At 41.1% G+C, this 27,730-nt stretch overlaps 1 protein-coding gene across 1 annotated transcript; it reads right to left on the reverse strand.

Moving 5' to 3' along the window:
* Positions 1–1,383: 1,383 nt before the first annotated feature.
* LIG3 (DNA ligase 3) lies at positions 1,384–25,743 on the reverse strand. Its single transcript, XM_029284456.1, has 20 exons — positions 25,707–25,743; positions 24,096–24,637; positions 22,304–22,447; positions 21,409–21,609; positions 20,896–21,047; positions 20,095–20,261; positions 19,769–19,846; positions 18,624–18,786; positions 17,093–17,248; positions 16,257–16,388; positions 15,027–15,106; positions 13,524–13,611; positions 12,814–12,891; positions 11,915–12,038; positions 10,365–10,507; positions 8,462–8,536; positions 6,917–7,063; positions 5,825–5,999; positions 4,943–5,037; positions 1,384–2,021 (listed from the first exon to the last, which is right to left on the reverse strand). The coding sequence occupies exons 2-20, from the start codon at positions 24,616–24,618 to the stop codon at positions 1,788–1,790; spliced, it is 2,955 nt and encodes a 984-aa protein (XP_029140289.1). The 5' UTR covers positions 24,619–24,637; positions 25,707–25,743; the 3' UTR covers positions 1,384–1,787.
* Positions 25,744–27,730: the final 1,987 nt, after the last annotated feature.

Here is a 27,730-nt window from a genome sequence, read left to right on the forward strand (position 1 = left end):
TCAGGTGTGGTCTCACCAATGCAGCATCGAGTAGAGTACTTATGTCCAGTGATTTTGACACTGTACCTCTGAGGATGAAGCCCAAATGTGTATTAGCACTTTCAGCAGCTAAACACACTGCTGTTGGCTCTTGTTTAACCTGCTGTCTACCAGGACTCTGAGACCCTTCTCACAGGTACTACTGCTGAACCAGGTACCAGCTATTTTGTACCTATGCATGTGTTTTTCCTAAGTCTAGAACCCTACACAGATAGCCCTCACTTAACCATGCGTTCAGTGACCATTTGAAGTTATCATTGTGCCAAACAAATGGTAGCTACAACTAGTCCTCGAAATTAAGACCAGTACAGCATTTCTGGAGTTACGTGATCAAAATTCAGCCTCTCGGCAGCCCAGCTGCACTTATGATTGCAATGTATGCTTTGACTCCTTCCATCCACCACCTCCCTCATCTCTGCCCTTTTGGGTGCCCTCCACTCTGCTGCCCCCGCGAGGTGTCACAAAAGAGCCAGCAGCTGTCTTTGCCGAGCCTGCCACATCAGCAGAGGGAGGAAGAAGACAGTGAAGGTCAGCCGAGGGAGGTAAGGATAGGTAGCAGCAGGGTGCAGGATGGTCAAAAGCCAGAGATGGCAGAGAGATGTGGGGAGTTGAAGGAGAGGTGAGTTTGGTAGGGCAGCAGAGACTCATCTGTAGAACGGAGCTCACTGAACCCAACTGGGGAAGAGGCAGCAGGATGACGCCTGCAGTTCGCACATGGCAAGACAAGTGTGAGGTTCTTGCCTAACAAACACAGCTGGGACTGCCAGAACTACCATTGCAAAGTGGTGTAGTCACATGCTGTTTCACCTAACAACTGCTTTGCTCAGTGAGAGAAGTTCTAATTAGGTTCATTAACCAGGGACTATCTACATATCTTGGCATTGAACTGCATTTCGTTGGCTAGGGCCCTATCTTCAAGTCTATCGGTTTCCTTATGAACCTTGAACCTGTCTTCTGAGGGTTAGAAATCTCCTCTGGCTTTTGTGTTACCTCAAATTTGATAAGCATCCCTTCTGTCATTTTATCAAAGTCATTTATGGAAATATTGAGCATTAGACCCAGGACAGAACCCTGAGATACCCCACTGGACACCATATTCCAGATTAACATAGTACTGTTAAAGATCATGTGCCAGGTATGGCAGTTCAACCCTGCAAATCCATCTGGTAATGAGACCATCCATTAAATGTTCTATCAAAAATAAGCAGTGTTTCATTTCAAACAAAACATAACAAATGCATGCTAGTAACTTCTCTAAAAACTTCCAGACACAAAGAAGGATAAAATACTGTCAAGTAGTGAAGGGCTGAGAAATAGAAACGAACTAGACACAAATGGTTATGTAGTGCCAAATTGATCTTTAAAAAGTTATGTACAAAATTTCTGCACAACATTCTGTTATGAAGAACTGATTTATGGCACAACCGAGTGATATGTGGGGTCCTTGGTGTTCTCTAAGCTTGATTGTTTTCTTGCAGACGTTTCATCACCCAACTAGACAACATTGGTGCTATCACTGAGTGAAAATTAGGAAAGGGAGGTTCCAGATAAAGTTTTATTCCTATTTTTCATTAAAAAAAAACCTTAAGACATTAAAAACTAGTTGGAAATATTTTAAATTGCTTGCTGTAAAGTCAGTTTTTCATTAGGTACTTAATTCATTCCAGATGGTGCTCATTTAATGGATGCAATTGAGTCTCTAAATCTAATTTTTTTTCCACGGGAGCTATTTGCTTACAACAGATAATCTAGCATGGAGTCACCAGTCTTCTCTTTCGAATGCATTCCCAAATCCACTCAGGGGACACATGCTTAGCAGCTGGGTTGTCTTCCATCCTCTCCATCACATGTGTTGCTGAAGTGGCATCATACTCTTGAACCAGGTCTCCATTATAGGCTACGAAATAACGCTTGAGTTTCCTGAAACCCTCCACGGAAGGAGGAAGATAAAGCTTAACCCCAGTAAATATGTCCAGTAGCAGCTGCTGTTTTGAGGTAGGAAACACACAAGAGGATGATGAACAGTCAATGAGAATTATGTTTTTAAAAGGTTTTAATTCAGAAGGAAACAGGGCTGTTGCAATCTATGGTAACAGCTTTCATTAAGAGAAATGTACTTCAGCATTTAGGGGCTGTGTTTACACAAGATGCTTAACCGGGTCTGTGGAATATGCCGCAACATTAGAATTATCTTCGGGCTTTTTTCTCGCTTTGTATGCTGTGGGAACGGAGACTACAAGTAGTCCTTGACTTACGACCAGAATTGAGCTCAAAATTTCTGTTGCTAAACAAGTGAGTTTTGTCCCATTTTATGATCTCACTTGCCACAGTTGCTAAGTGAATCACTGCAATTGCTAATAACAGTTAAGTTAATCTTGACTTTGCTTGTCAGAAGGTCACAAAAGATGGTCACATGACTCCAGGACACTGCAACCGTTACAAATAAATGCCAGTAGCCAAGCGTCTGAATTTTGATCATGTGACCACGGGAATGCTGCAATGGTCCTGTGAAAAACAGTTATAATTCACTTTTTTTCCAATGCCATTGTAACTCCAAATGATCACTAAATGAATGGTTGTAAATTGAGGACTACCCGTGTTTGGTCAAATGTGCTGTGTGAGCCCAGAAAATAGATTATTTTAGTGAGGCGATGATATTTATGTGTGAATGCAGTTAGTGACAAAATTTAGTTCTGTAGCTACTTAGGAAACAGAATAAAAAAGAGCAGTAGAATAATTCAGGAACCTTGCTTTACTTCAAGAGAAGTAAGTTCAAGGAAATAGTAAACGAGAACCCAATTTGTAATGCATTGATGATCTGTGACAGCCACTAGGGAAAAAAATAAACAGCCCTCACCCTCATCAAATGGAGAACCGCCCTTCTGGCAATAGCAATCAAGGTTGCAAATGTGTTCCCAGGATGCTTGCTAAAATGTGAAATGGTTGCATCCAGTGTCTTTTCCTGCTCTCTTCCCACATCCCAGAGGACGTTTCTATAGCCAGGGGTGAGGGGATGCACTCATACAGGAGTGCAAAGCTACCAAAATTCAAATTAATCAGCCAACCAGGTTTTTTGTGCTTTTTTTTTTTTTAAGTGAAAAGCTTTTAAAATTTGTGAATAGGAGTAGAACAGTCCGGTTTACTACAGACATTTAATGGCTAAATCTGATGGTGTTTTGAGAGTATGCTACTGGGTCTCAAATAGGGCTTGGTGTCCTCACTGCACTTCCTTTGCACAAGAGAGAACTGCTCTGCTAGCTCTCCAATTCAGCTTCTCTGTAAGGAAAATAATAGTTGTGCTGAAGAACTCATTGAGTTAGTTCTGTGATGGGCACAGGGTGCTTGAAAAATTCAACAAAACTCCCTTGCTGAGAGTATTTAGTTCAATATTGTTTTTAACAAGGAGGAAGGAGAAGTAGTTAGAAAGCTTTCTGGGAAGCTTTCAGCTCTATTCTCAGCATATCCTCAGTTGGTGATTGGCAACAGATTATCTTTTACATGAGAAATGCAATTCAGTTACATTAGCCAAATAATGCTGATCAGACAATACTGTCTGACTCTTCTCCAGAACAATTACAATTTCTGTAATGCAGCCTGTATTTCCCCCAAAAATAACTGAAGCTAAAGAGAACTTTGAAAATGCAGATGGACTACTATAGGTCGTCCTCAATTTACAACCATTCGTTCAGCAACTGTTTGAAATTACGATGATACTGAATGGACTTAATGACTTGTACCCAAATTTACAGCCATTGCAGCTCCCCCATGGTGAAAATTCAGATGCTTGGCTATCTGCCCACACTATGATTGCAGGGACGCTGCACCTCTCCTCACCCAGTTATCTCTTTCCCCATCTCACCTGCCCACCCGTGCATGCAAAGCTGCTGCAGTCCTGCTCTCCACCTCATCACTCCCAGGAGGCCCAAGCCTGCTCCCCGCTCACCAGGCCTAGGAGGCCTTGACTGGTTACAATTTTTGAGGGGTGAGCCTAATGTAAGCCCTACCCCAAAAATAAGCCCTAGTTTTGGGACGAGGTGCATGCCTAAAAATCAAGCTAGGGCAGGGTTGGAGCTTACCATTACAGCCAGACCCCCCCCCCCCCGTGGATTGACACTTGCCTCGCTGGTCCACTTCTTCTGTGGCCCAAGGAGCAGCTTCATTCTGCAGCTGAGAATGGAGCTCGGGCCTGCATTTAGCTGCCAGAGGCCTTTCCAGAAGGCCTCTGCAGCCGAGAACAGAGTTATGTAGGCCTCTGATGGTGAAATGCAGGCCTGAGCTCCATTCTCAGCTGCAGAATGAAGCTGCTCCTTTGGCTGCAGAAGACGTGGGCGGGGTTGGTGGGGCTGTCGGTGCCACCGCTGCGAGATGAGTGGAAACCCCCCCCCCCGGAAAATAAGACCTGGTGCCTCTTTTGGAGGGGAAAAAAAAAGACTGGGTCTTATTTTTGGGGAAACATGGTAGGCATCCTGGATCTGGTGGGGAGTAGCCATGATAGGTTTCCACATGCTGGTGGGCCCTGAAGCCTGTACCAGGCTCCCAGCACCTGATCTAATCCCCTCAGATACCCACATGCTCCTTACCTCAGACTCTACTTACCAACTGAGAGATTGTTTATGACCACGAGTGGGAGTACCAGGATTGTGGTTATTGAGCAAAGCGGTTACATGACGTCTGACTTAATGACTGTTTTGCTCAACAACTTGAGATTCTGGTCCCAATTGTGGCAGCAAGTTGAGGACTACCTATAATGTGAAATGCTTGGGAACTGGAACAGGCTCAAGTAATAACATTTACTTGGGGCATGAAATTCAGTTCTCCATCCTTATAAAAAGCTTAGAATGTATAGTATAGATGACAAGGAGGTTCACAGAATTTTCAAATTTGTTTACATTGAGATTCTTACCTTTCTTTTGTCCCCCTCCATCTCAGGTGCTTTTCTTTTTTCTGCTCGCTTTCCCTCAGTTTTCTTCAGTGGAGATTTATCTACTAGTTTGCTGGCTAATGAGAAAAAAAAAATTCTACATCAGTACTAAGGAGATGGCAAAAAACAATGAATGGATTCATGTAAGAAAGACAATCCTGCCTATGCAAATATAGGCAGAGGACACCTTCAGACAGGCTCTGCAGCCATTCCTGCTGACTGACATTATATTTGAAAATAAAGGTTTTAGTCCTGATTTTATAGCTTGCTTCATCGTAAGATTCAAAGTTGGTTGCAGGTAATTGTTTCTGAAATGACTGGAATGCTGTATGTACCTTCTCACACTGACCACCAAAATCAACCTGAAGAAAACCCCATCTTTATATTATACCCAAGAGCATTTTGAACATTGGTGGCACAAATCAAAACAGCGCTTGATTCAGTTTCCAATGGAGCAAAGTTGCACATGAGAAGTGAACTGTCATTGTTGAAGACGGGGAACAGCCCTAAAGCATTTTAAAGCTTCCGAAATAGACAACAATAATTAACCTCACAAACGTACTAAAACAATACCTTTATCATCACTGATTTAATAGATTAGCTAAGTATCAAGCAACTGACAATATAAATAATAGCCATGAAAAACATGTTTAAATTGGACGGAAGGTGTTGCAGTGTTAGGTTTCTGGAGAAAATCACTGTGCACATGGGGTACACAGCAATTATTCTAAAAGTTCTGGTCCTCTCAACCATAATCCTCTCTGAGCTCTCTACAGAACAAGATCTTACTAGAAGAAATCTAACTGGGGGAAAAGTAGAAATGGATCCCTGGAGAATTTTTAATGCCTTTTCTCCACTGCTCACCTTCAGGCTTCTTGGCTTTCGCAGGGGACTTCCTGGAATGCTGTTTTGCTGCCTTCTGAGGAGAAGATAACTTGGGCTGGCCTTCAGTCTCTCCGCTGCTGCCCGCTGTGGAGGTCTCCTCTTCTGCAGCAACTACCAAGAAGTCCGATTTTTCTTTAGATACCTGGTACAGCTCCTGCCCACAAAAGCCAGAGAGTTCCATGAAGTGGGAGAAAAAAACTTTATAGCAAGTCCTTCTATAACTTCTCACTTCTATCTGCAAGGTACAATTCAGATTCTTCTGGAACAAACAGGACAATAGGCAACTGGTAAATTATTCCCAATGGAACATCTGGGTAACAAATGGCACAGAATCCAACTTAATGTGGATGAGAAGTCGGGTTATCAAAAGCCTCAATTTGTTGTCTTTTCCTCAGTGTGTACATACTAACTTTTTAATTATCATTGACTATTTTCTCTTGAAATAGAATTTAGATGCTTTCATTCAAGCCAGCCTCTTCCAGATAGATGGGTTTGAATTATCCTAAGTGAAGGTTGGACAAAAGTTGGTCTACAAGTTCAGATGTGAATCAGATTGATCCACTAACTCTGGATCCCGTTACCCTGTGTTGTCACCCATATGCTTTTCAAAGAATTCACCAGTGCAACTTAAGAGGGCAGAAGTCTTTGCCCTATGAGGAAACCAGAAACCTACCAAGAGATTCATTCCTACATTTCATGGCTAAGAACACTTAACAATGCTCCCTTTCCTGTTCCTTATCCTTAGCATGGCCACTGAAAAATGAAAGTATCTTATAACTATACTGACTAAGCAAGGGATTCAGGAGATGGGGATTCTTTTTAAAAAGGTACCCTGAGATAATGGGAGTAGTGGAGAAGTTCTCAATGACTGATGAGAAGCAACAGGAAAGATGAATTGTGTGCTGCTACATAGCAGATTGACAGGAAGACTGAATGTTAAGATGAAGGAGGAGAGCTGGGACACACACACACACACACACAATGCTGAGAATTATATTTCATAGATACAGATGTCAGTATGGTATGTTCAGAATATATAGGGTGGCTATATCTGTAAAATAAATGACTCACCCTGAGTTGTGGGAGGGTAGTGGACGTAGTCCAATCTTTGTCATCCCGGATACGAGTACACCGGGGGAAGCGGATTGAGATACCATCAGCAGTGTGGGCCTCTGCTTTAGAGAATTCAGCACCTGTGATTTCCCAGACTGGTGCTGCCTAAGATAAATGATAACGATTGGGAAAAAATCCTCCTTGCCAATGAACCAAGAGAGGGAGTACTGTATGCAAGCACCCTGAATAATGTGGAGTTCTTGGTGCTCTCTGAGCTTGATTGTTTACTTGCAGAAGTTTCATTATCCACCTAGATAACATCACTGATATCACCTAGGTGGATAATGAAATGTTTGCAAGCAAATAACCAAGCTCAGAAAGCGCCAAGGACTCAACAATTTAATAATAAGCTACATATATATTTTCTTCTACAGGAGCCATGAGTAATCGTGCTCCATCTATTCCATACACTTTTTTGTTTTTCCATAATTTTAAGAGGCAGACACAAAACTGAGCGTTTTGGATTGTATGTGATTAATTTGAACTATCATATTAAATAACGTAGCCAATCAGAAGAATCCATGCAAAGTCCCAAATTAATAACCAAATTAATCCAAGTTATTGATTTGTTTGGCAAAAGACCCTCTTTATGCCATTAAAATAATGGATCATTTTGGAAGCATCCAATTTCGCTCTAATCAGTTCAGAAAGTTTTTTTCATCAGGACATTCAACTGAATTATCTTGGACTGATTTTTTGCATAATCCTAGCAGTGTACCAAAGGACATTTAGTGTATTAAGTCCAAAGTAAAATATTCTAAACAGAAGGTTATCTGTCTCTTCTTGAATATCTCAAGGCAGCATCTAGTACAGGGGTATTAAACTGCCGGCCCGCGGGCTGGTTTCATACCGAAGCAATGCTCACCCCATTGCCGGCAATGGCGAAAAAGCTCCGAGACGTCGCGCGACGTCACAAGTTTGACATGCCTGATCTAGTAGATAAACGCCTTTAATAAAATTTTTGCCTAGAGTGTGAATCTGGTCCAGAATACTGCAGTGCAAAACTTGCTCAATTTCATTCTAATTTTTGTTTTCATTTCTAATCCGTATGGCTGTATAAGCTGTATGAATGTATATCAATGTACAATAACTTCTACAAGGTCCAGTTTCATATGCCCACTGTTCCTGGATTTTCATAAATGGATTGGTTTGTATCTGCTACTAGCATTCTTCCATGATTTCTCTGCCTACACATTTAGAAATCTGGAGAGGTATTTTGGTTACACAGTGCTCTCTAAATTTTCTCCATAATTTGGAGAGAAGATGAACTTTGTAAACAAAATGAAATAACAGGAAAAATGTGAAAGAACAAAGGTCCTTTCCTGGATTGCAGTGGCCATCTAGTGGATTTTCTTCCATGGGATTGATTATATCCAGGCTGATTTCAGCAATTCTGCTGCATCAGATGCCTGCAAAGTGCTTAAAAGTGCCTCTTCCGGGAAGGGTTCATGGCAGAGAAACCACTTTTGCATGGGAAACACCCCCTCCCATGAGACATTTTACCTTTGGGTCTGGAACAATGAAATCCGGATAATAATTCTTATTAATCTTTAACCAATCTGGAATTTTACTGGGATCCTAGACAACGGAAGAAAAAAAGGCACCCATCAATTTAGCCCATTATTATGGGATGGGAAACACTTTAATAATGATTAAAGGAATAAATGGTCCCCAAATATCTAAGAAAATTGCATTGCACTGCAGTTTTCAAAGCTTTGACAGAGAAACTGTCCACAAGTGAGCAATTAATACCTGAATAATTCCAAAGAGATAAAAAACTTAGTTTAGAGCAAGGTAAACTGAATAGGGCTGCCATCCTCCAGAGAGATTGAACCAAGTGTCTGTGTTCAAGCATCCTAGAAACTTGGCTGATCAGCAAACTTCTGAAGTTATTTCAGATTAGAATAAAGTAGTTCTTGATTTACAGCCATTTATTTAGTGACTGTTCGAAGTTACCACAGCAGTGAAAAAAGCGAGTTACATCCAGTTCTTGCACTTACAACAATTGCAGCATCCCCTCAGTCATATGATCAAAATTTAGGTGCTTGGCGACTAGTATATATTTACAATGATTCAACACCCCAGGGTCATGTGATCATTTGCAACTTTCCCAGCTAGCTTCCGACAAGCAAAATTAATGGGAAAAGCCGGATTCATTTTAACAACTGCAGTGATTCATTTTGCCGTGGCAAAATCAGGTGTGACACGTTTAAGAACTGCCTTGCTTAGCAACAGAAATTCTGGCCCCAGCTGTGATTTTAAGTCTTTAAAAAAGGTTATTCTAGGTTTCTTCCAAATTAGCTACTAGTATCTGGCTTAAATGAGGCAGTGACAATGAAGCAGTACNCCGGATTCATTTTAACAACTGCAGTGATTCATTTTGCCGTGGCAAAATCAGGTGTGACACGTTTAAGAACTGCCTTGCTTAGCAACAGAAATTCTGGCCCCAGCTGTGATTTTAAGTCTTTAAAAAAGGTTATTCTAGGTTTCTTCCAAATTAGCTACTAGTATCTGGCTTAAATGAGGCAGTGACAATGAAGCAGTACAATCTGAGACTGAGAAAGTAGGATCAATCAAATAATAGTTTCAAGCTTCTCTAACACCATCAAGATTTTGAGTAATTGGGTATACACACTGTGCTGGAACTGGATCCATGGATCATGATCTAATCATGATTTGCTAGTGTCACAATAATAGAACTTCCTATCGTCAGAGATCGTGATTTACAAATTGTTATACCTGTACAACATATTAAGCAAAAACCAAACAATAGAAGATTATTTCAACAGGACTTTGGTTGTTGTGATTGTGGGAAACTATAAATTATTTTATAATTTCAATTGCTTTATGGAGTTCTATAATAGGGACAATATACAAACATTGCAAGTAAGTTTTATTTTAGTATAGGTAAGTACATTATCATAGGCCAGGCCCTATCTTAACCCAGCATTAGTCTTACTAGAGAAAGAGATGAAATGATTGGAAGAATAATTCAGTTTCAATATAACAATAAATAGGAATGAGAAGGAGCAACCCTTAGTCTTCTGCATCTCTTCTCTATTTATTCCACTTTCCACAAATCTGAGTTGTACTCAATTAGGACAAAATTATAGTAAAACAGCATTTGATATTCCTTTAAATGCAGAGATATAGAGAAAGGAGCTCGGCCCCTCCATGAACTTTAAAAATCCAGATTTGGAGGATCATCTAAATGTACTATTTGTGCAAATGAGCAAATGAGCAAAAGAAACTAGATCTTCATCTTTAGCATTAAACTCAATCATGGAGAAGCTTAATGATAAAAAAAATCAGTCTTAGCTTCAATATTTCAAATTACAGCAAGAATGTTGTCATTTCCCTGCAAGACAAGAATCACAGTGAGCCACAAAGCCTTTTAAACACAAACCTTGCTGATTTTCACCATGTCCAGTTCTTTCTGCAGCCGAGCAAGTGTGGCATCATCATGTCCGCCAGCACATTTGGTCACTGTGCACCACTTCTGGCTGTCAGGATCGTAACAACCCATGAGGAAGATGGACATCATCCCACCTAAATAAATGAGAATAGACAGAAGTAGCAATCTGGTGGAGGAGGGGAAGGGGCGTTGGTCTTACCTGAACGCCTTTTCTCAGCATGACGAATGGAGAATCCACTCATGGGTTAATTTCGTCTTCTGCCCGCAGACTAGTTGACCAATTTTGCTCCGCCTCTCCTCCTGGGACCTCCCTTTCCCAGTCTAGACTAGTCTTGAGCCCGTTTAGACTGAATTTCATTGACTCCTGAAGATAAGGTCGTATTTCTTGATACTCTGACTAATTCGAAGGGGGGTGGTGGTGGAATTGCTAGAAAACGAACAGCGGTTCACTTTCCTTTTCCTTTTCTACTGCCTGATCAGCCGATCACAGCACAGCCACGAGGTTGGCTTGAAGCCAGCCGGTAGCCGGACAGACAAAGAGCAGACGCCATTTTCCGGTCACCAAGTATGACCCTGGGCAAAAGGGGGAAGCATTCCTCCTTCTCCTTCCATCTCACCCCTCCCATAGGGATTTTCCATCCAAGAGCTTCCCACTAGTCAGCACTCGAAGGCTGTTCTTCTGAGAGTAGCAATCTGGTGGAGGAGGGGAATAAATCTATTTTATCTTCTAGAATCTCTTCTCACGACAACACCGAGAGGCTGCAATTGAAACAACCTGAAAATTTTGGGTTTTGAACATTGCATCGCATGCAATGTTAGCCTGACAGTCGTGGGAAGTTTTAAGGATCTTGACGCAGTTGCCAGCCTTACAATTTGCTATTGTAAAATATGGATGGTGTAGGCAAGACGTAGATTATATTGTGAAGTTTTCTTATCTTTTGGATTTTGTTGCAGATATTTCAGCCTTGGTTAAGTTTGAGAAAGGCTGCCTGAGGCTCTGAAAAGCCACAGCAAAGCAAATGATTAAGTTAGAAGTAGGCTTATGAGAGAGATTCCTAATCGAATCATTTGTTTATGAAGTGAGGATCAGATCAGATCTTACTATTTGTTATGGAACATCCTATAGTTTAATAATCAATCATGTGCTCTGCATATAAAACCTCCCACTCCCAACCAATGTCAATAGCTAGAGCAGTGTTTTTCAACCTTGGCAGCTTTAAGATGTGGGGACTTTAATTCCCCACTGGCTGGCTGGAGAATTCTGGGAATTTTCAAAGTTACCAAGGTTGAGAAACACTGGGATAGAGATTCCAATCTGAAATTCTGGAGAACTATAGTTAGTGACTCAATTATTACACTGCCTCAGTATAAATACGGGTATTTCTGCTCTTTATTGATCTGGATGCAGAACTTTCCAAGTTCAAACATCTTGGGAAGCATCTCAAAACTCCCATCTAATGCCTTGGAGAACTACAGCAGGTCAGTATGAACTAGAAAGAATAAGATTCTGGATCTCAGTCTGGACTTTTACAAATACCCACCTTTGCTCCCCTGGCCATAGAAGGCACCCAAAACCACCAGGTCTGCTGTGTCTGCCATTGCTCCCTCATTCAGATAGTCCTTCTTCACTTTGAGCCAGTGGCGTTTTCCTGGTTCATAAATGCTCTAGCCAAAACAAAAGCAGAAAGGGAATCATATAGATTCCAAGGAGGAAAGGCCAGTCCTATTTTCTTTAGTGCAGATCCCACCTTTGGAAATAAAGGGTCGCAGGTGTGCACACTCCAAAAGATAAAGAGGAAGACAGATCAGAGGACAACTCTTGATTTCCACTAAATTACACTCAACATGGTTCTCATAATTACAATTTTACCAATTTTCTCCTTGATCACAACAAAAATTATAATTCAGCAGCAACTTTTACAGGAACTCTGGGAGGTTTTTTGAGAGTGGCAAGTAATCCCAGAGTCTTAAACTGCACAATTCCACTCTAACTCTAGTGACTATGTAAGTTCCCACCCATTTTATATCTTTCCTAATCTAATATTTCTTAATGGTTTATTTAATATATTGAGAGATATGCATAAGCAACTATCCCGTGTCCCCCAGGTCCATGGAACAACTGCTCTCCCTGGAACTGGTCCCTGGTGCCCCCAAAATTGGGGGCCGCTGATTTAGAACAAAAGTTTTTCACAAAGAACATACAAGCTTAGTCTCTGGAATTCATTATTGTAAGATGGATGGTTGCTGACTGGATGGCTTCAAAAGGAAATTGGATACGTTCAGGGAGGACAGATCTATCAAGGCCTAATAGACTTTAATATGGGGGGGGGCGCACGGATATTTCTGAAGTCACAACTGCTTTTCATTTATAGTTTTTTGGTTTTGCAGAGTTTGTTGCCTGCTGGCCTACGTGGGCTAGCAAAAATAGCAGCTTGCATACCTTCACATCTTTCAGCACTAATCCCTCCAGCCCTTCCCGGATGACTCGGTTGATCATGTCGGCGAGGTCCGAAGCTTTCTGGAAAAGAAAAAAGAAAGTTATAAAGGCAGGACTGAGATTAGCAATCCCATTGGACATTTAAACATGACTGAAGATCTTATCCAGAAGATCTAATTGGATCCAGAAGATCTAATCCACCTTTATTTCAGACAACAAGCCAGCCAATTCACTATTTCATTTTGCTTGAAAGTTCCTGGCCTTCCTATGGCACACATACCTTTCATGAATTATAAAACTGGAAGAGTTAGCATCTCATTAAAGCCTATTTATCCAGATGGATTGGGAGATGAAAAGAGCTGTATGGAACATAGGACCCCGGTACGGGAGAATCTAGAAAGAACACTTCACAACTGGTCTGGCCCCTGGGAAGATGGGTGCTGTTATTACTTGTTACGTGACCTAGAATCATTGTATGAGATGGGCAGCATACATGTATGTATGTATGTATGCATATATGTATGTATGTATGTATGAATAAATAAATAAATAAATAAATAGCATCAGGACAGGGAAGAAACACAAACTTTTTTTGAGACACAGAAAGTTAAGTATCCAATGACTCATCCATGTACAGAAGATTCAAAGAACTTTCTGCTGAACATTTTTAAGCTTCTCCAAGTCTCATTCTTGCCATCCAGAATGGTACCTACTGTGACATGCTTCATCTCTGAAAAGAGAATTCGGTTGGGAATTTCCACCATGTTATCATGGAGAAATTTGCGACGCTCACGCAGAGGCCTAAAGGAAACAGACATGGGCAAAATCACCAGAAGAAAGATGTGGCTGAGAAGAAGTTCCTTTAATGATTCTAATGTCAAACAAATCCTGCACTTCGGAGCATACTTTGATGAGCACGGCCAAAGATATTCATCTCCAATTGGACATTTTCCCAGAGTGATGACTGGGAATTCTGGGAGTTATGGTGTCCACAGACTTTATCAGCCTTACGAGATAGACCAAATAAGAAAATGGACTTTGGTTGTCTTAACATCTTTATTATGACTTCTCCATGGCCATCTACATGGATAGCAGATTTAAACATCCATATTCTGCCCGTTTTACATTCTATCACAAGCAACGGTCTTTTTTTTTGCATGAACTCACAGGACCATGTGGTGGGTGCCTAGCATAGATGAACTGATAGTGTATCCTTTACATAGAAAGGGTTAAGCTAATATAGTTTTCATAGGACTCTGTGGCTTGTGATTAACTCTGTTTTGATCTGTCAATCTTTCTCTAGGTCACTCTAAATAAAGAGAGCAGATTCTTGCAATGATGAGAAGAGGATCTTTGTTAAGAAATGATGATTCAGTGCAAGTCTTAGGTCAGGATGACGTAGAACTGTATGACTTGCACTTTGCAACACCTTCCATTCACTTGCTAAGTGAGAAATCCTGGCTTAGAAAGCAGAACTGGCTGGATTTGGAATAATACCTTAAGCAAAACCCAAATCAACCACAAAGGAGCTTACATCTATGGTCACACAACATAATTAACTGAATTAAACTATCTTCTAGATTCACACAGCCTACTGAAGCAACAATTAGTCAATCAGGATAGGCTTGTAGATACTTAGCTGTACACATTATAGAATGCTTTATGAAAGCAATGATAGGTTTTTTATCTAAGGCTGTTTAAGTAGATTGTGGGAACATAGTTACCATGATTAAGGTTTGGAGCTTTGTGTCAACCCTCCCAAGTAAACCAGACAGAAAACATGATTCGATGAGCTAATTCTACTTTATTGCAAGATCACATTAACAGAATCTTGCAAAGTCTGAAGGTGCATACTTCCCACCACCGCTATTAATTGATCCATTAAGACAGGTCCTTTTTAAGTTTCTCCCACTATTAAGCCACTGGGGGCTCCTGCCTCTCTTATCTGATTGTTTCCTAGATAGTATCTCTCCTTGTCCCCCAAGGTCATTCACACATTCTGTTATACTTTGTGGAGAATCAGTTTAAACATAGAGGGTGCATGTAATCCAGCACAGATTTTCATGGAGCAGAGACCCACTCTTGGCAACCAAAAAGTGTAGGCCATAGTTTTCTTCTTTGCTCAGATTCAGGCTGATACAAGAAACAATGCTAGTTACACAGGGCTCTGCTGGGCCTACCTTACTGAACAGGACTGGCACTCATTATGCACCCACCTGTCCATCAGACTGACGTCATTGAAGTAGATGCAGTCAAAGACAAAAAGGCAAACATTAGCATCCTGGAAAGCAGCTTTCTGCAAAGGGACAGCAAAAAAAAAAAAAGAAGAAGAAGAAAAAGAAGAAGCTGAAATTGAGTGCATGGTATCATTTTATGAGCAGCAACAACCAAGCCTATTCTGCTATTCTGGCAAAGGACAAAGTCTAAGCCAGGGATAGATAACTTGTTGCCCTCTGGCACACCACTTGCAGGTCATTTTTGTTTTGCATTTTTATAAAAACAGTAGTTGAATTGGAGAGGGAAAACCAATTTTCTCCCTTTAAAATATATCCCCACTCTGCATGGCATGAAACTGTGATGCTGAAATCTGGCCATTTTGTCTAACTTTTAACCAAATAACCCCAGTTCTAGTATTACAAAGGGAAAAAACGCTGTCTACTTACTCTATAGCAGGGGTCCTCAACCTTGGCAACTTTAAGACTTGTGGACTTCAACTCCCAGAATTCCTCAGCCAGCTTTGCTGGCTGGGGAATTCTGGGAGTTGAAGTCCACAAGTCTTAAAGTTGCCAAGGTTGAGGACCCCTGCTCTATAGAATGTCTTTTAGTATAAATCTACTGGACCATAGTCTGCTAATTTGGGATGAGAATTCTCTCTGGAGAACTATGTTGGAGAAAGCTGGGTTCCATTCCCTCCCCATCAGCTAAAAATGCTGTCACCTTTCATTATTGCATTCTTTGTATTAAATACAAGCTCTTCACTCCCTGCTCTATAAAAGAAGCTTGCTATAAGTCTATGGAGATTCTCAGTCATCCAGGTCATAGTTATCCCAAAGATGCTTTTCCACGAGGCAACTGGACTTTCTTGTTTTTCTTTGAAGACGTTTCGCTTCTCATCCAAGAAGTTTCTTGGATGAGAAGCAAAACGTCTTCAAAGAAAAACAAGAAAGTCCAGTTGCCTCGTGGAAAAGCATCTTTGGGAAGCTTGCTATAAATTACACCAGTGATTCTCAACCTGTGGTCTGTGGACCTTGGGGGGGGGAAATGTCATGGAGGGGGGTCAACGAAGGCTTGGAGAAATGTTACGATTTAAATCTTGAGTTAAGTCTTGGTGGTCCGTGGCCATGGTCACAAAAGGTATTTAAAGGGCGTCTGTGGTGAGGAAAAGGTTGAGGACTACTGAATTACATCATCTCTTTGGCGATGGAAGAGACTTTCTTCTGATGTACCTTATGCACTCCCAGCGTCCCAAAAGGCAGAGGCTTCCCTATCTTGGTGTCAATCAGAAGAACTTCAGCATCCAAGATCATACTGTGCCCTCCTGGAAAGGCCTTCGGGATGAAGTCCTTAAAATGAGCCACCTGATGAAATGCAAGCAAGCAAATACATGACGTGAATTTCTCAATCCATCCGCTGCCCAAAGAACTAGGTGTCAACTGGTTTTTAAAGCAAAAAGATTTGACTTCCCCAGTGTTTCTCAACCTCAGCAGCTTTAACATATATGGGGACTTCAACTCCCAGAACGACTAGATCAAACAAGATGAGGATGCTGCTTTTCCTTGCTTTTTTCCCCCCGATCTCTTTTTTTTCTTACTTCTGCAACCCTTTTTTTATTTTATTATATTTTATTTGTCAAATTTAAGTACTGCTCATCTCACTCATAGGGATGGCTTTTATTTTTGTTGCAGCGTGAAAAAATCTACCTGGGAGACGATTGTAGTCTGAAAAGCAGGGTGAAACAAATGCTGGAGAAAAAAGGTTAGGCATGTTCGTGTTAAGGGGAAAAGTTACTGCCCACGTGACTGCTCCACTAATTAAACACAAAAGTGCTGAGGAGACTGTGAAGTCAACATTTCATTTACAACACTGTAAATCAAATATACACTTGGGAACTATTAAAATTCCTTGTTTTCCCTGACCAAACTACAGAGCACACTGTCCCAAACTATAGTTTTGATACTACTGGATTTCACTGTGGCTGAGGATAAGAATGCCAGCCACATGGATTAAGCTGGAGCCAGGAACCCATACTTTTCCCCAGTGGCAGCCCATCTACCCCACTAACCTTATGAGGGAGAACAGGTTTCAGACTGCGGCTAAAATAGCAGAAATGATCTCCCTTTTTGTGCACTTGGACGCGCTCTCCATCATACTTAATCTCTGCATACATGCCATTGGGACACTTTTTCATGGCATACTCAATCGATTTGCAAGCTTCAGCCTTACAGAATAGGGAAGAGAGAGAAAAAATCCAGTTTAAAACTCTTAGCTTATAACAACCAGCTGCCTTCTGGCAAGTTAGACATAACTCCATTCCCAACAACCTTTCAAACTAAACATCTCTCAGATGCCCTGGACTATAATTCTCTGGCCAGCAGGGTCATGGACTGGTGCATAAACAGGTTCTTGCTTACATGGAAACAGGCATATACTAATGTTTCGTAGCCTTGGCAACTTTAAGACAGGTGGACTTCGGCTCCTAGTATCCTGGCTGAGGAATTCTGGGAGTTGAAGTCTATATGTCTTAAAGTTGCCAAGCTTGAAGGAGCACGATGGCTTGAATGGCTAGAATGCTGGGCAGGAGGTTACCAAGCCCACATTCAAGACCTGAGAGCTGTTGTAGGGTGGGTTTGAGCTCTTGTCCTTCACTCTAGCTCCTCCAGGGGACATGAAAGGAGCCCCCAACTGGGTGTCCCCAGGGTAACGGTGATGTCACTGGCTAATCCTTTCAACCTTTATACGATTGCATGCATGAAAGTTCATCTAGAGAACTTTGAATTGATGTCTGAGAGGAGAATCAGTCTCATAAATGATGCCAGATAGGGGAAAACAGTTCACATATGCAGACAAGGGCTTTTGGAGAATGTCAGGCTAAGTCTACAGATAACTTAGAAGTAAGCAGTGCCAAGTAGACTGAATGACAAAGCAATACAAATGTTCAACAAGATTTTTGCTTTCTAGGAAACACATTTTGAGGAGAGCATCCACGCTTCCTTATTTTTTAGAACAGCAAGAAAATTAGCTTTAGTTTGACCCTGGCTTAGAAATGTATCATCAACGGCCACACGCTCTTGAAAATGTATAGTTAAAAGACTGTATAAGGGTACTCAACTAGGGCAGACAAGCTGACAAAAACCAATGGAACTCTTGATTTTATCCTTGTTTTTTTTATACTGCAGATTTCATTGTATTCTACAGCTGCTTCGTAAATGCTGAGGGATGGACACAATTCAAGTAAATAAAAGAATAAAGCAAACATTAATAAGATATTAAGCTTGGACAATTGAGACTTAGCTTAACTAGTCACCAACTACACTGCATACTGGGCAACTTTGCCCAATCCCTTTCTCTCAACTCAACCTAATTCACAAGGCAGATGTTGGGATAAAATCAGAGGACCTTTTAGAGCCCCCTCCCCTTTCTGCTCTCAGAAAAAAGGAAGACTATAAATAAATAAATGCTTAAATACATACTTTTCTAACTAACAATAAAACCTGAACATAACAGGGTGACACAGGCAGACAAAGAGATTGTTACAGAGCCTGGTGCTGCAACTGAGAAAAACCGTATCTCTGCAGACCCCAGCTGTTCCTTACCAGCATGGGCTGAACTGGGGTCATCAGGGCTGCCTGGACACTAAGAATTTTCTTCATGCCTGGCTGAGATTCTTGCTGGTTCTTCAGCACTCTCTCCACAACATCATGGAGGTTTCGGGATGCTTTGAAAGCCTCATAAGCATTGGGATCCAATGCATCAAGTCTATATAGGAAAAGAACAGGATAATTATTTTTTTAGAAAAGGATGAATGTGGTTATAGCTGGAAAAAGATTGGAGAGCCTCAAGGTCAAGTCCATCCCCACCCACCTATCCTAAAGGGATGCTATTATGGAGAGAAAAATAGGAGGACCTGCTTATGGGCTGCCGTGGCTTTCGGGAAGAAGGGCAGGATTTAAATCTAAAGAACAGATATATCAACAAATTTAAAGAAAATAACTAATTCTAGATTCCATCAGTTTGGTTAAGACAATTTTCTCCAAGTTGCATCTCTCTAAATATCTTGAATTTACCTTCCAATTATTAGCAATGTTGACGAGGGCTGATGGGAAGTTTGTTTAATAGTATCTGAAGATGCTATTAGGGTTGATGTTTAGTTGGGGTGACGATTTATAGTAGCAATAGCACTTAGACTTATATACCGCTTCACAGGGGTTTACAGCCCTCTCTAAGCCGTTCACAGAGTCAGCATATTGCCCCCAACGATTCGGATCCTCATACCGACTTTGGAAGGATGGAAGGCTGAGTCAATCCTGAGCCGGTGAGAATAGAATCACCAAACTACAGGCAGCCAGCAGTCAGCAGAAGTAGCCTGCAGTACTGCATTCTAACCACTGCACCACCACGGCTACGTGCAGCTAGACAACAGAATCTTTATGAGAGAGATTTCTTGAGAGCTATCCCTTCAAGACACCTTCAAGGCACCCAATGTTTAGTACCTTTGCCTTTAAAGAAAAGTAATAATCACTCTTTTAATTAAAAAAAACCTTTGCAAGGTCACCATGGAGTCTAGGAAGTCATCGGACCATATCTGAAAGGAATATCTTTCTTGTGACTGACAATCAGAGTTCAAAGGGTCTTGGAACTAATTAGTAGACCTATCTAATTATCTAATTTCCTTACTAATACTGCTAACATGTTCTGCTTTTAGATTTCTGACATTCTCCTCAACCTGATCTCAGCTTACACGTGTTTTGCGCCAGCATTCATTTTCAAGTCGTGTTTAATCAGTCGAATGATGCACTTCAGGTCATTAGCGGTGCACCTGAAAACAAAAAGGGATACAAATGCAATATACCTACATTAATACAAAGCTGGGCCTCTAGTTTTGTGTATTTTGGGGGTATATTTATGCTACTCCCAAATAGGACCTCTTTTGCAGGGAATAGGAGCAGAACCTCTTAGTCTTTGGAAGCATTAACCAATCTCTGAGCAGACATCTGAGCATGCCTACCTATTCCAATCTGACACCCCCCCCCCACTTCAAAATTCATAAATATTTCCTTTTTCTACCTCGATGCAATTTCTTGCAATAGGTTCTGCTGCTCCTCTTCTTTGGAAAGTTTCGATAGCTGTGTCAGGAACTCATCTACTTCCTGGATTGTCAAAAGGCTCTTGGCAGCAGGAGGGCAAGACCTGCTTTGCTCAAAAAAGATCCGCACGGTTTCTGAAACATCACCCTGATTTACGATACAAGAAGAAACAGCTACAAAGAGCACTGCTACAGGCAGAGGAATGTTTGGCTTGTAATTGTAATAAATTGTAATTATAAATGACAATAATAAATTAATTTTAATCAGGAAAGCCTCGGGGATCTTTGACATCAGCCATCAAAGTATAAACCAATAGAAAAGTTCAACCTGTGATCTGGAAAAGCAATGGATGCAACCCTAGAGTATCTACACAAATTGTCAGTAAATTGTACTTATAGGTACTGTAGTCCTTGACTTACTACCAGTCACTTAGTGACTTTGCAGTTATGATGATCCCTGCCCACAAAAGTTACTTACCCAGTTTCAAAGTTCTGATACTCTCCGAATCATGTGATTGTTTTATAATGTTTTTGCCAAAAACCATGTTTTCTTCTGGTTTCTGGCAAAAATTGCCCCAAGGTAAACACTGGGTTTGCTTAACAATTACTGCATTTGCTTAACAATGGTTGCAAAAAAGGTTGTAAACCTGGAACTGGTCACGTGACTCACTTCTTGACTTTCCAGACTTATGACCATAATTGTGGTGCTCAACCACTTAGAGAAAGAGGCATGCTGTGTAGAGGAGTACTGTCTACCAAAAATCTGACTCCTTTTTGCCCACCTGCTCAAGGTCTCGGACCATGTCTTCCTGGCTGCAGTTGAATATCCTACTGAAGAGCTTGACAATCTGCTTGTCATTCAAATTGTAAACACTTTTAATGACTCCAGGCAAGAGTAACTTGATGGTTAGGTAGAGATCACCTCGAAAGCCATCTGGAAGAGGTACAGATGTTTGCAATAGGTCAGCAGACCTGTTTTTCAGACCGGCAACTGACTTAGCCTCCACCACCCCTGTTCCAGGCTGCATTAGTTGAGAAGAATAATTGCTAACCATTAGGGATAATAGACACCTCCCTCCTCAAGTCACCATCTCTAGGTGTTCTTGTGCCTTTCTTAGCACTGTGCTTTTTCAGTGCTTTTATCAATGAGATCCTGCCACTCTTATCCTAATTATAATAAATTATACAAACACACAATAAATTGTTATTAAATTATAATAAATATTATGTTTATCCCAGGTTTGTTTCTACCCAGACCCAAGTGCCCTACCAGTGAAAACAAAGAGAAATTGTACCTCCACTGGTTCCCTTCTGTAAGAAGTCCTGAATTATTTGAGTTTTGACATTGTAACTGGATTCGTCAGCCACCATTACACACAGCTTCCTGAATTCCCGCAGCAAACAGTCTTTGTGTTTTGGATCACACTTCTCGGTGGACAAGCTGGGCTTGTGGGAAGAGCCAGAGCTGGATGTTTCTTCATAAGTGCCTGACTTTGCTAAGCAGACAAAGAGTTTCAGGGTAAACGGAAATGTCCTGATTTTATTTACGGTATATACTATTGCAATATATTTATTTTATACTTGTTGGTCGACTCAAGATAGCAAACATACCCAATTTTCTTCCTCTAATTTTTCCCCACAACCACCTGTGAGGTGGGGTAGGCTGAGATTGACTAGCTCAAAATCACTCTGTTGGGTTTAATACTTAACAGAGGCCTAGAATTCAGTGTCTCCTGATTTCTTAATCACTGCAGCCAACTGGCTCTCTTAATGTTTAGAAGAGGATTTATATGCCATTCCTATATGCCACACATCTGATAAAATAATTAGATTGGTAACAATACAAGTAAGGAAGATTGATCAAAACTGTGCTAAAAGGAAAGATGGACTGGCAGAGACTGACTGTTACATTTCATCCAGAAGTCATTTGATTTTAGTCTTCTCTTTTGGCAGAGAGCACAGAATAGGAAGCTAATTTTTTTTTGGAGGGGGGGGAAAAAAAGAGGCTGTCGCTTTCACCTGAAAGGGCTGATTCTAATTTTGTACATACTGTATCTGCAAACACATCTGCTGTCAGCGAAGACCTACATTCTTACTATTTTGAAGAGCCATTATTTTTCTTCCACCACTATTTTAAGTCAAAATGAAATGTCAGCAATATGTTGCAAGGAAGTAAGGGTTCTCACCAACCTGTAAAACTTGAAAATTTCCTTGGTGAAGGATTTGAAGAAACCAGAGGCATTTTCTTGGGGGATGTTATTTGTCCACCAGGAGAAATCTTTGTCTGGATTATAGCTTTTTTCTTTGGAGTGTTTGCAGTTTTGGAAGAAAGGTCTGTGGAACAGAGAGGGGATTATCCATTATTCTGTGTCCTGAACAATATATATATTTGAAAAGTTCTAACAATTCCCCATTTATTTTTTCAATGCTAAAGATGCTCTTTGATCAGGCAGTTTTTAATCTTCTGATAATTCTCATTGTCCTTTTCCAAACTTGTCCTATTGTGTAGTTTAAAGGAATCAGTCATACAATTTGCCTCTAACAACCTCAAAATGGCCTGAATTTATTCTATATCTCCACTGAGATCATGCAAGGAGATACTTGGGAAAGTTCACTTTATTTGGAACTATCCAACTCTCAGTATGTTTAGTTTTAAGACATTAATAAAAGTCTACAGTACTACAAGATAAATTTGAGATAAATTTGTTATTTAACAGCAAATGTCTATTGGCAAAAATAACAAACGATCAGTTCATATTTTTGGAATCAGACTTTGGGATACTGTTATGTTGACTGAATGTAAATATACACCCAATTTAACAAAACATTTGCTAGGTGGATAAGAATGGTGATCACAACCGCACTCCCTTCCTAGTTTAATTTGTTTAAATATTGATATGTTATCTTTTAGCAAAACTGTTTTGGGATAGTTTATATATTTAAAAAAACTCCAAAAAACCCTATTATCTCCCTCTCAATAACTTTTCAATAATCTATCCTAACACCAGTTATCATTTGACTATCTCATGTTATAATCATGCTTTAGGGAACAATTAGACTTGGTATAAACAATGCCCTACCAGATAGGAATGTTGTGAGAACAACACAATGTTCCAAATACTATCTTCCGTATACTACTATATTACTCTCGTGTCTGTAACTTTTAACTGGGCAAAACAGTGCATCCTAGAGCAAAACTTTTCAACCAAGGTACTTCAAATGGGCTAATTTACAGAATACATCCAAAATCTGGGACCCATGAGTCCTGTGGAATTGAAATTTGGCAAATTTTATAAAATATTTAATGACATAAAAATTACCATAGAACATTTTATGACATATGTCATAAAAACATTTTCTGTGGTGAACTGCTGCTGTTTGACTGTATTATATAGTTCAACATGGGCTTCTTTCAAGGTGGCTACATCTCTGAATATCCCTGAATTTTTAAGAACCTTTCTAGCACATTAGAACATAGGTCTTCAATCTTGGCAACTTTATGACTTGTGGGCCAACTCCCAGAATTACTCAGCCAGCTTATGCTGGCTTAGGAATTCTGGGAGTTGAAGCCCACAAGTCGTAAAGTTGCCAAGGTTGGAGACCTCTGCATTAGAAGATCTGCCACTGTTGAACGCATTGAGGAATCTGGTAAGGAAATATTATTGACATGATGATCCAATGGGTTGTTTAGTAATTTATACAAAAGTCACCAATGGCAGTACCTTTGATCTCAAAGATAAATACATAAAAAAGAGCCCAGATCTAATTAGTATTTGCTTGGGAAACCAGTAGAAAATTCCAGTCTTTTCCTAGACTGGAAAGTAAAAAAAGTGATCACAGAAGAAAGCAATGAAAAATCACTTCCATGTTGTTACTAAAAAAAGCAATATGGATTTCATTCAGTCATCGGGAAGCAAGGTCAACTCAAGAGAGACTTTTTTAATTGCAACTGCCGCTGCAATCTCCCTGATGCATAGCTCACCTGAGATGTGCTGATTGATCATCTCCTTTTCAGCCTCCTGCAGTTCTTCCCAGCCTTCCAGGTCTGTGATATCTTCAATCTTCTTTGTTGTGGCTCGAGCCCTCTCCAGTTTCTCAAATATGCACTTGACATGATACCACTCCTTCATGTCCCCGCCAGATTCAGTGAAGGGATTGGGTACCACTTTTCCAATGCGCAGCATCCCCTTGAGGATCTTCTCTTTGCACTTTTTGCAGCCAGCAGTGCCTCGCTTGGCATAGTCCACACAGTACCGCTGTTCTGCCATCTCAGAGGCAGGGCACAAGGATGTCAGATGGCAAACATGCAAAGCTGCTGGAAAGGGAAAGCTGGAGATGCCAGATTGGTGGTACCAGGGTCCAGTCCAAGGCAAGGCACCCTTATTGAGGAATCTGAATACACCAGTGTGAGCGTGACAGTGTGCCTTCTTCAGCAGCAAGGCCAATTTTTCACTTCTGCTAAGGCTCCTGGCTGCTTTCAGAAAAGCTTTGAGAGAAAGCAGCATGTAATTTTCTTTGTTGAATCTGATGCGGTGAAAAAGAAGTTATTATTATGCTTTGCCGCAAAGTCAGCCAGATGTTTAGACTGGATTTGGCATTTTATCTATCTATCAATTCCTTCTCAAGGATAGTGGGATAGTGAGGTGTTGTTTGAATTATTATTAGGGGGAGACAGTGGTTATTGCAACTCAACCAGAGAGAGAACAGCTGCACTGGTCAGTTGCAAGAGCACTAAACAGTCCCCAACACCAAGACCATGTGATCAGGGGGAGGGGACAGGTAAATAACTCAAATAGACCACCTTGAATTTTAGGAGAAAAAAGTCCTTGGACCATCCATCCAGCTCAGAGGAGGGCCAAGGGCTGCCCCTGGGTGCAGGTCGTCCTCGACTGTTCAAAGTTACAACAGCACTGAAAAATGTGACCTATGACTGCTTTTCACAATTACCACCCTTGCAGCATCCCCGTGGTCACATGATCAAAGTTCAGATGCTTGGCAACTGGTTCATATTTATGATGGTTGCAGCATCCTGGGGTCATGTGAACCCCTTTTCCAACCTTCTGACAAACGAAGCCAATGGGGAAGCCAGATTCACTTAACAACTGGGTTACTAATTTATCAACTGCAGTGATTCATTTAACAACTGTGGCAAAAAGGACGTAAAATGGGGCAAAACTCACTTAACAAAGTCTTACCTAACAACAGAAATCTTGGGCTCAATTTTGGTCGTAAATCGAGGACTACCTGTATCGGCAATATTATTATTACAGTATTAAGGGAGCGCCATCGACCAGTGTTTCTCAACCTTGACAATTTTAAGGCATGTGGACTTCAACTCCCAGAATTCCACAGCCAGCATTGCTGGCTGTGGAATTCTGGGAGTTGAAGTCCACATGCCTTAAAATTGTCAAGGTTGAGAAACACTGCCATAGACCATCTTCGCGCTCCCACCTACCATTTCTCAGCCTGATCCCCCTCCAGCACGTATGTTCTCCCCCCTCTAGATCTGGGTTAGCCTCTCACCAGAGCCTCGCACCTCGCTGGGAGAAGGCGAAAAGGAAGGGGAGACGAGGGAGAAAGCCAGCCGCCTTACCAGCAGAGAGTCCGCGAAGAGAGACAGAGAGGCAGCATGAACGGGAACAAAACTCGCTCGCTTCCTCGCTCGCTCGGTTTTCCCAATTCCGCCCGCGCTCGCTCCTCCTAGTGGCAGGTTTGGTTCTCACGTGGCCTGGGCCGGAAGGACAAGGAAGGGGCGGAGTAAACGATTAAGAGGCGTGTCTGCCAGACGCCCCGCCTCCCTCCGAAGCGTGAGCGGGACATAGCTACGCCCCAGCACTTTAGCCTTCCCCGGGCAGACGGTCCCCCGCCTACCTTTTCTTTGCCCATTCAGCGGAGATGGCGGCAGCGGCTTCTTTCAATCCAGGCCACACCTTCCGCGTGCGAACAAAAGGCAGGGACGTTCAGCGGTATGACGTCACCACGCTTCTCGCGCGTCTTGCTCAGGGATCTCAGGCTAACTCAAGCAGTGTTTCTCAACCTTGACAATTTTAAGGCATGTGGACTTCAACTCCCAGAATTCCACAGCCAGCATTGCTGGCTGTGGAATTCTGGGAGTTGAAGTCCACATGCCTTAAAATGGTCAAGGTTGAGAAACAACTGGGCTATTGTCATTCCAGTAAACGTTGGTTGAACAAGCCGGAGGTTGGTGTAATGTGACATTAGCCAGTTTATTCAGTAGGGCTTCTTCGTAGTAAATACGTTTAGGAATGCAGTTTTTATTTACTTTACGCTCTGCGTTATTTATTAAGCATGCCGTTTTAACTTGTTTTAAAAAAAGACGAGGTTTTGCTTTCAATTGTCGTTTCAGTCCATGCAAAGAACTATTCTTAAACGAGAATAAAGGCACCAATTTGCACGTATTGGAGAATGCATCATTTCTTTTGCACGCATGAGCCAATTTTTGACACAGCAAATGAAGGAAGATGTGGAGAAGTTTTCTTCATCTTGTTCTGTATTTCATCAGACATTGTTAATGGAATGAATCTCTTGATTAAGAGGCAATAAAAATGTCCTCTCTCTCTCCAGGAAATAGCTTGGGAAAAAGAGAGGCTTTCCTGTCCCATGTATTTCTTTAAAAAATCTAAATATAATGAATATCTATTAGCATTCACTGATAACTAACAGTGAATATTTGCATTCAAGACCATTACGGTATGAACATCTTTCTTTTTAATGGGAACTTCTGCCACTTAATTACATTGCACAGTACTCTTAGCCCTCTGTGTATGCTCAAAAGCATATTCTGTAACAAGCATACCCTGTAACAATTTCCAAGAGAAGGAGAGCATGTTGAGGGGACATTGTTCTGAATGAATATACAGAGTTCATCTTCAGTCAGAGATAGAAGTGATGTCTATTTTAGAATAAAGCCCTGGTGTAAATAAAGATGTCTGTTGAGGTTCAGCTGCAACTTGGTGGGAAAAGTTGCACAGTTACATTTTTTACATGTACACATACCCACAACGCCTTAAAATGCATTGTAAATTTTACCTTATTGTACATTAAAAGAGGATACATTGTCATAATTATGCCATACACACAGATGCACACTGTGTTAATGAAGAACATTCCTTTTGTGAATTACAGGTAGTCCTTGACTTACGACTATTTGTTTAGTGACCATTTAAAGTTACAGTGGCACTGAAAAAAGTGAAGTATGATCAGCTTTCACACTTAGACTGTTACAGTATCCCCATGATCACATGGTTTGGCAACTGGCATGCACTTGCAACAGTTGCATTGTCCCAGGATCATGTGATCACCACATGTAAACTTTCCAGCCAGCTTCTGACAAGCAAAGTCAATGGGAGAAGCCAGATTCATTTAATGATCTCATGATTCACTTAACAACTGCAGTGATTTGCTTAAAAATTGTGGCAAAAAAGTTGCAAAATGGGGCAAAACTCACTTAACAACTGCCTTGCATAGCAACAGAAATTTTGGAGTCAATTGTGATCATAAATAGGGATTAACTGTAGTTTGCAGTATTTATAGCTCAATACTAAGTCTCAGCCAGATGGGTGGCATAGAAGTTTAATAAATATAACGGCATGAACT

The sequence above is a fragment of the Protobothrops mucrosquamatus genome, unplaced genomic scaffold (genome assembly GCF_001527695.2).
Source record: "Protobothrops mucrosquamatus isolate PMUCROS unplaced genomic scaffold, P.Mucros_1.0 scaffold607, whole genome shotgun sequence".
Lineage (NCBI taxonomy): Eukaryota > Metazoa > Chordata > Lepidosauria > Squamata > Viperidae > Protobothrops > Protobothrops mucrosquamatus.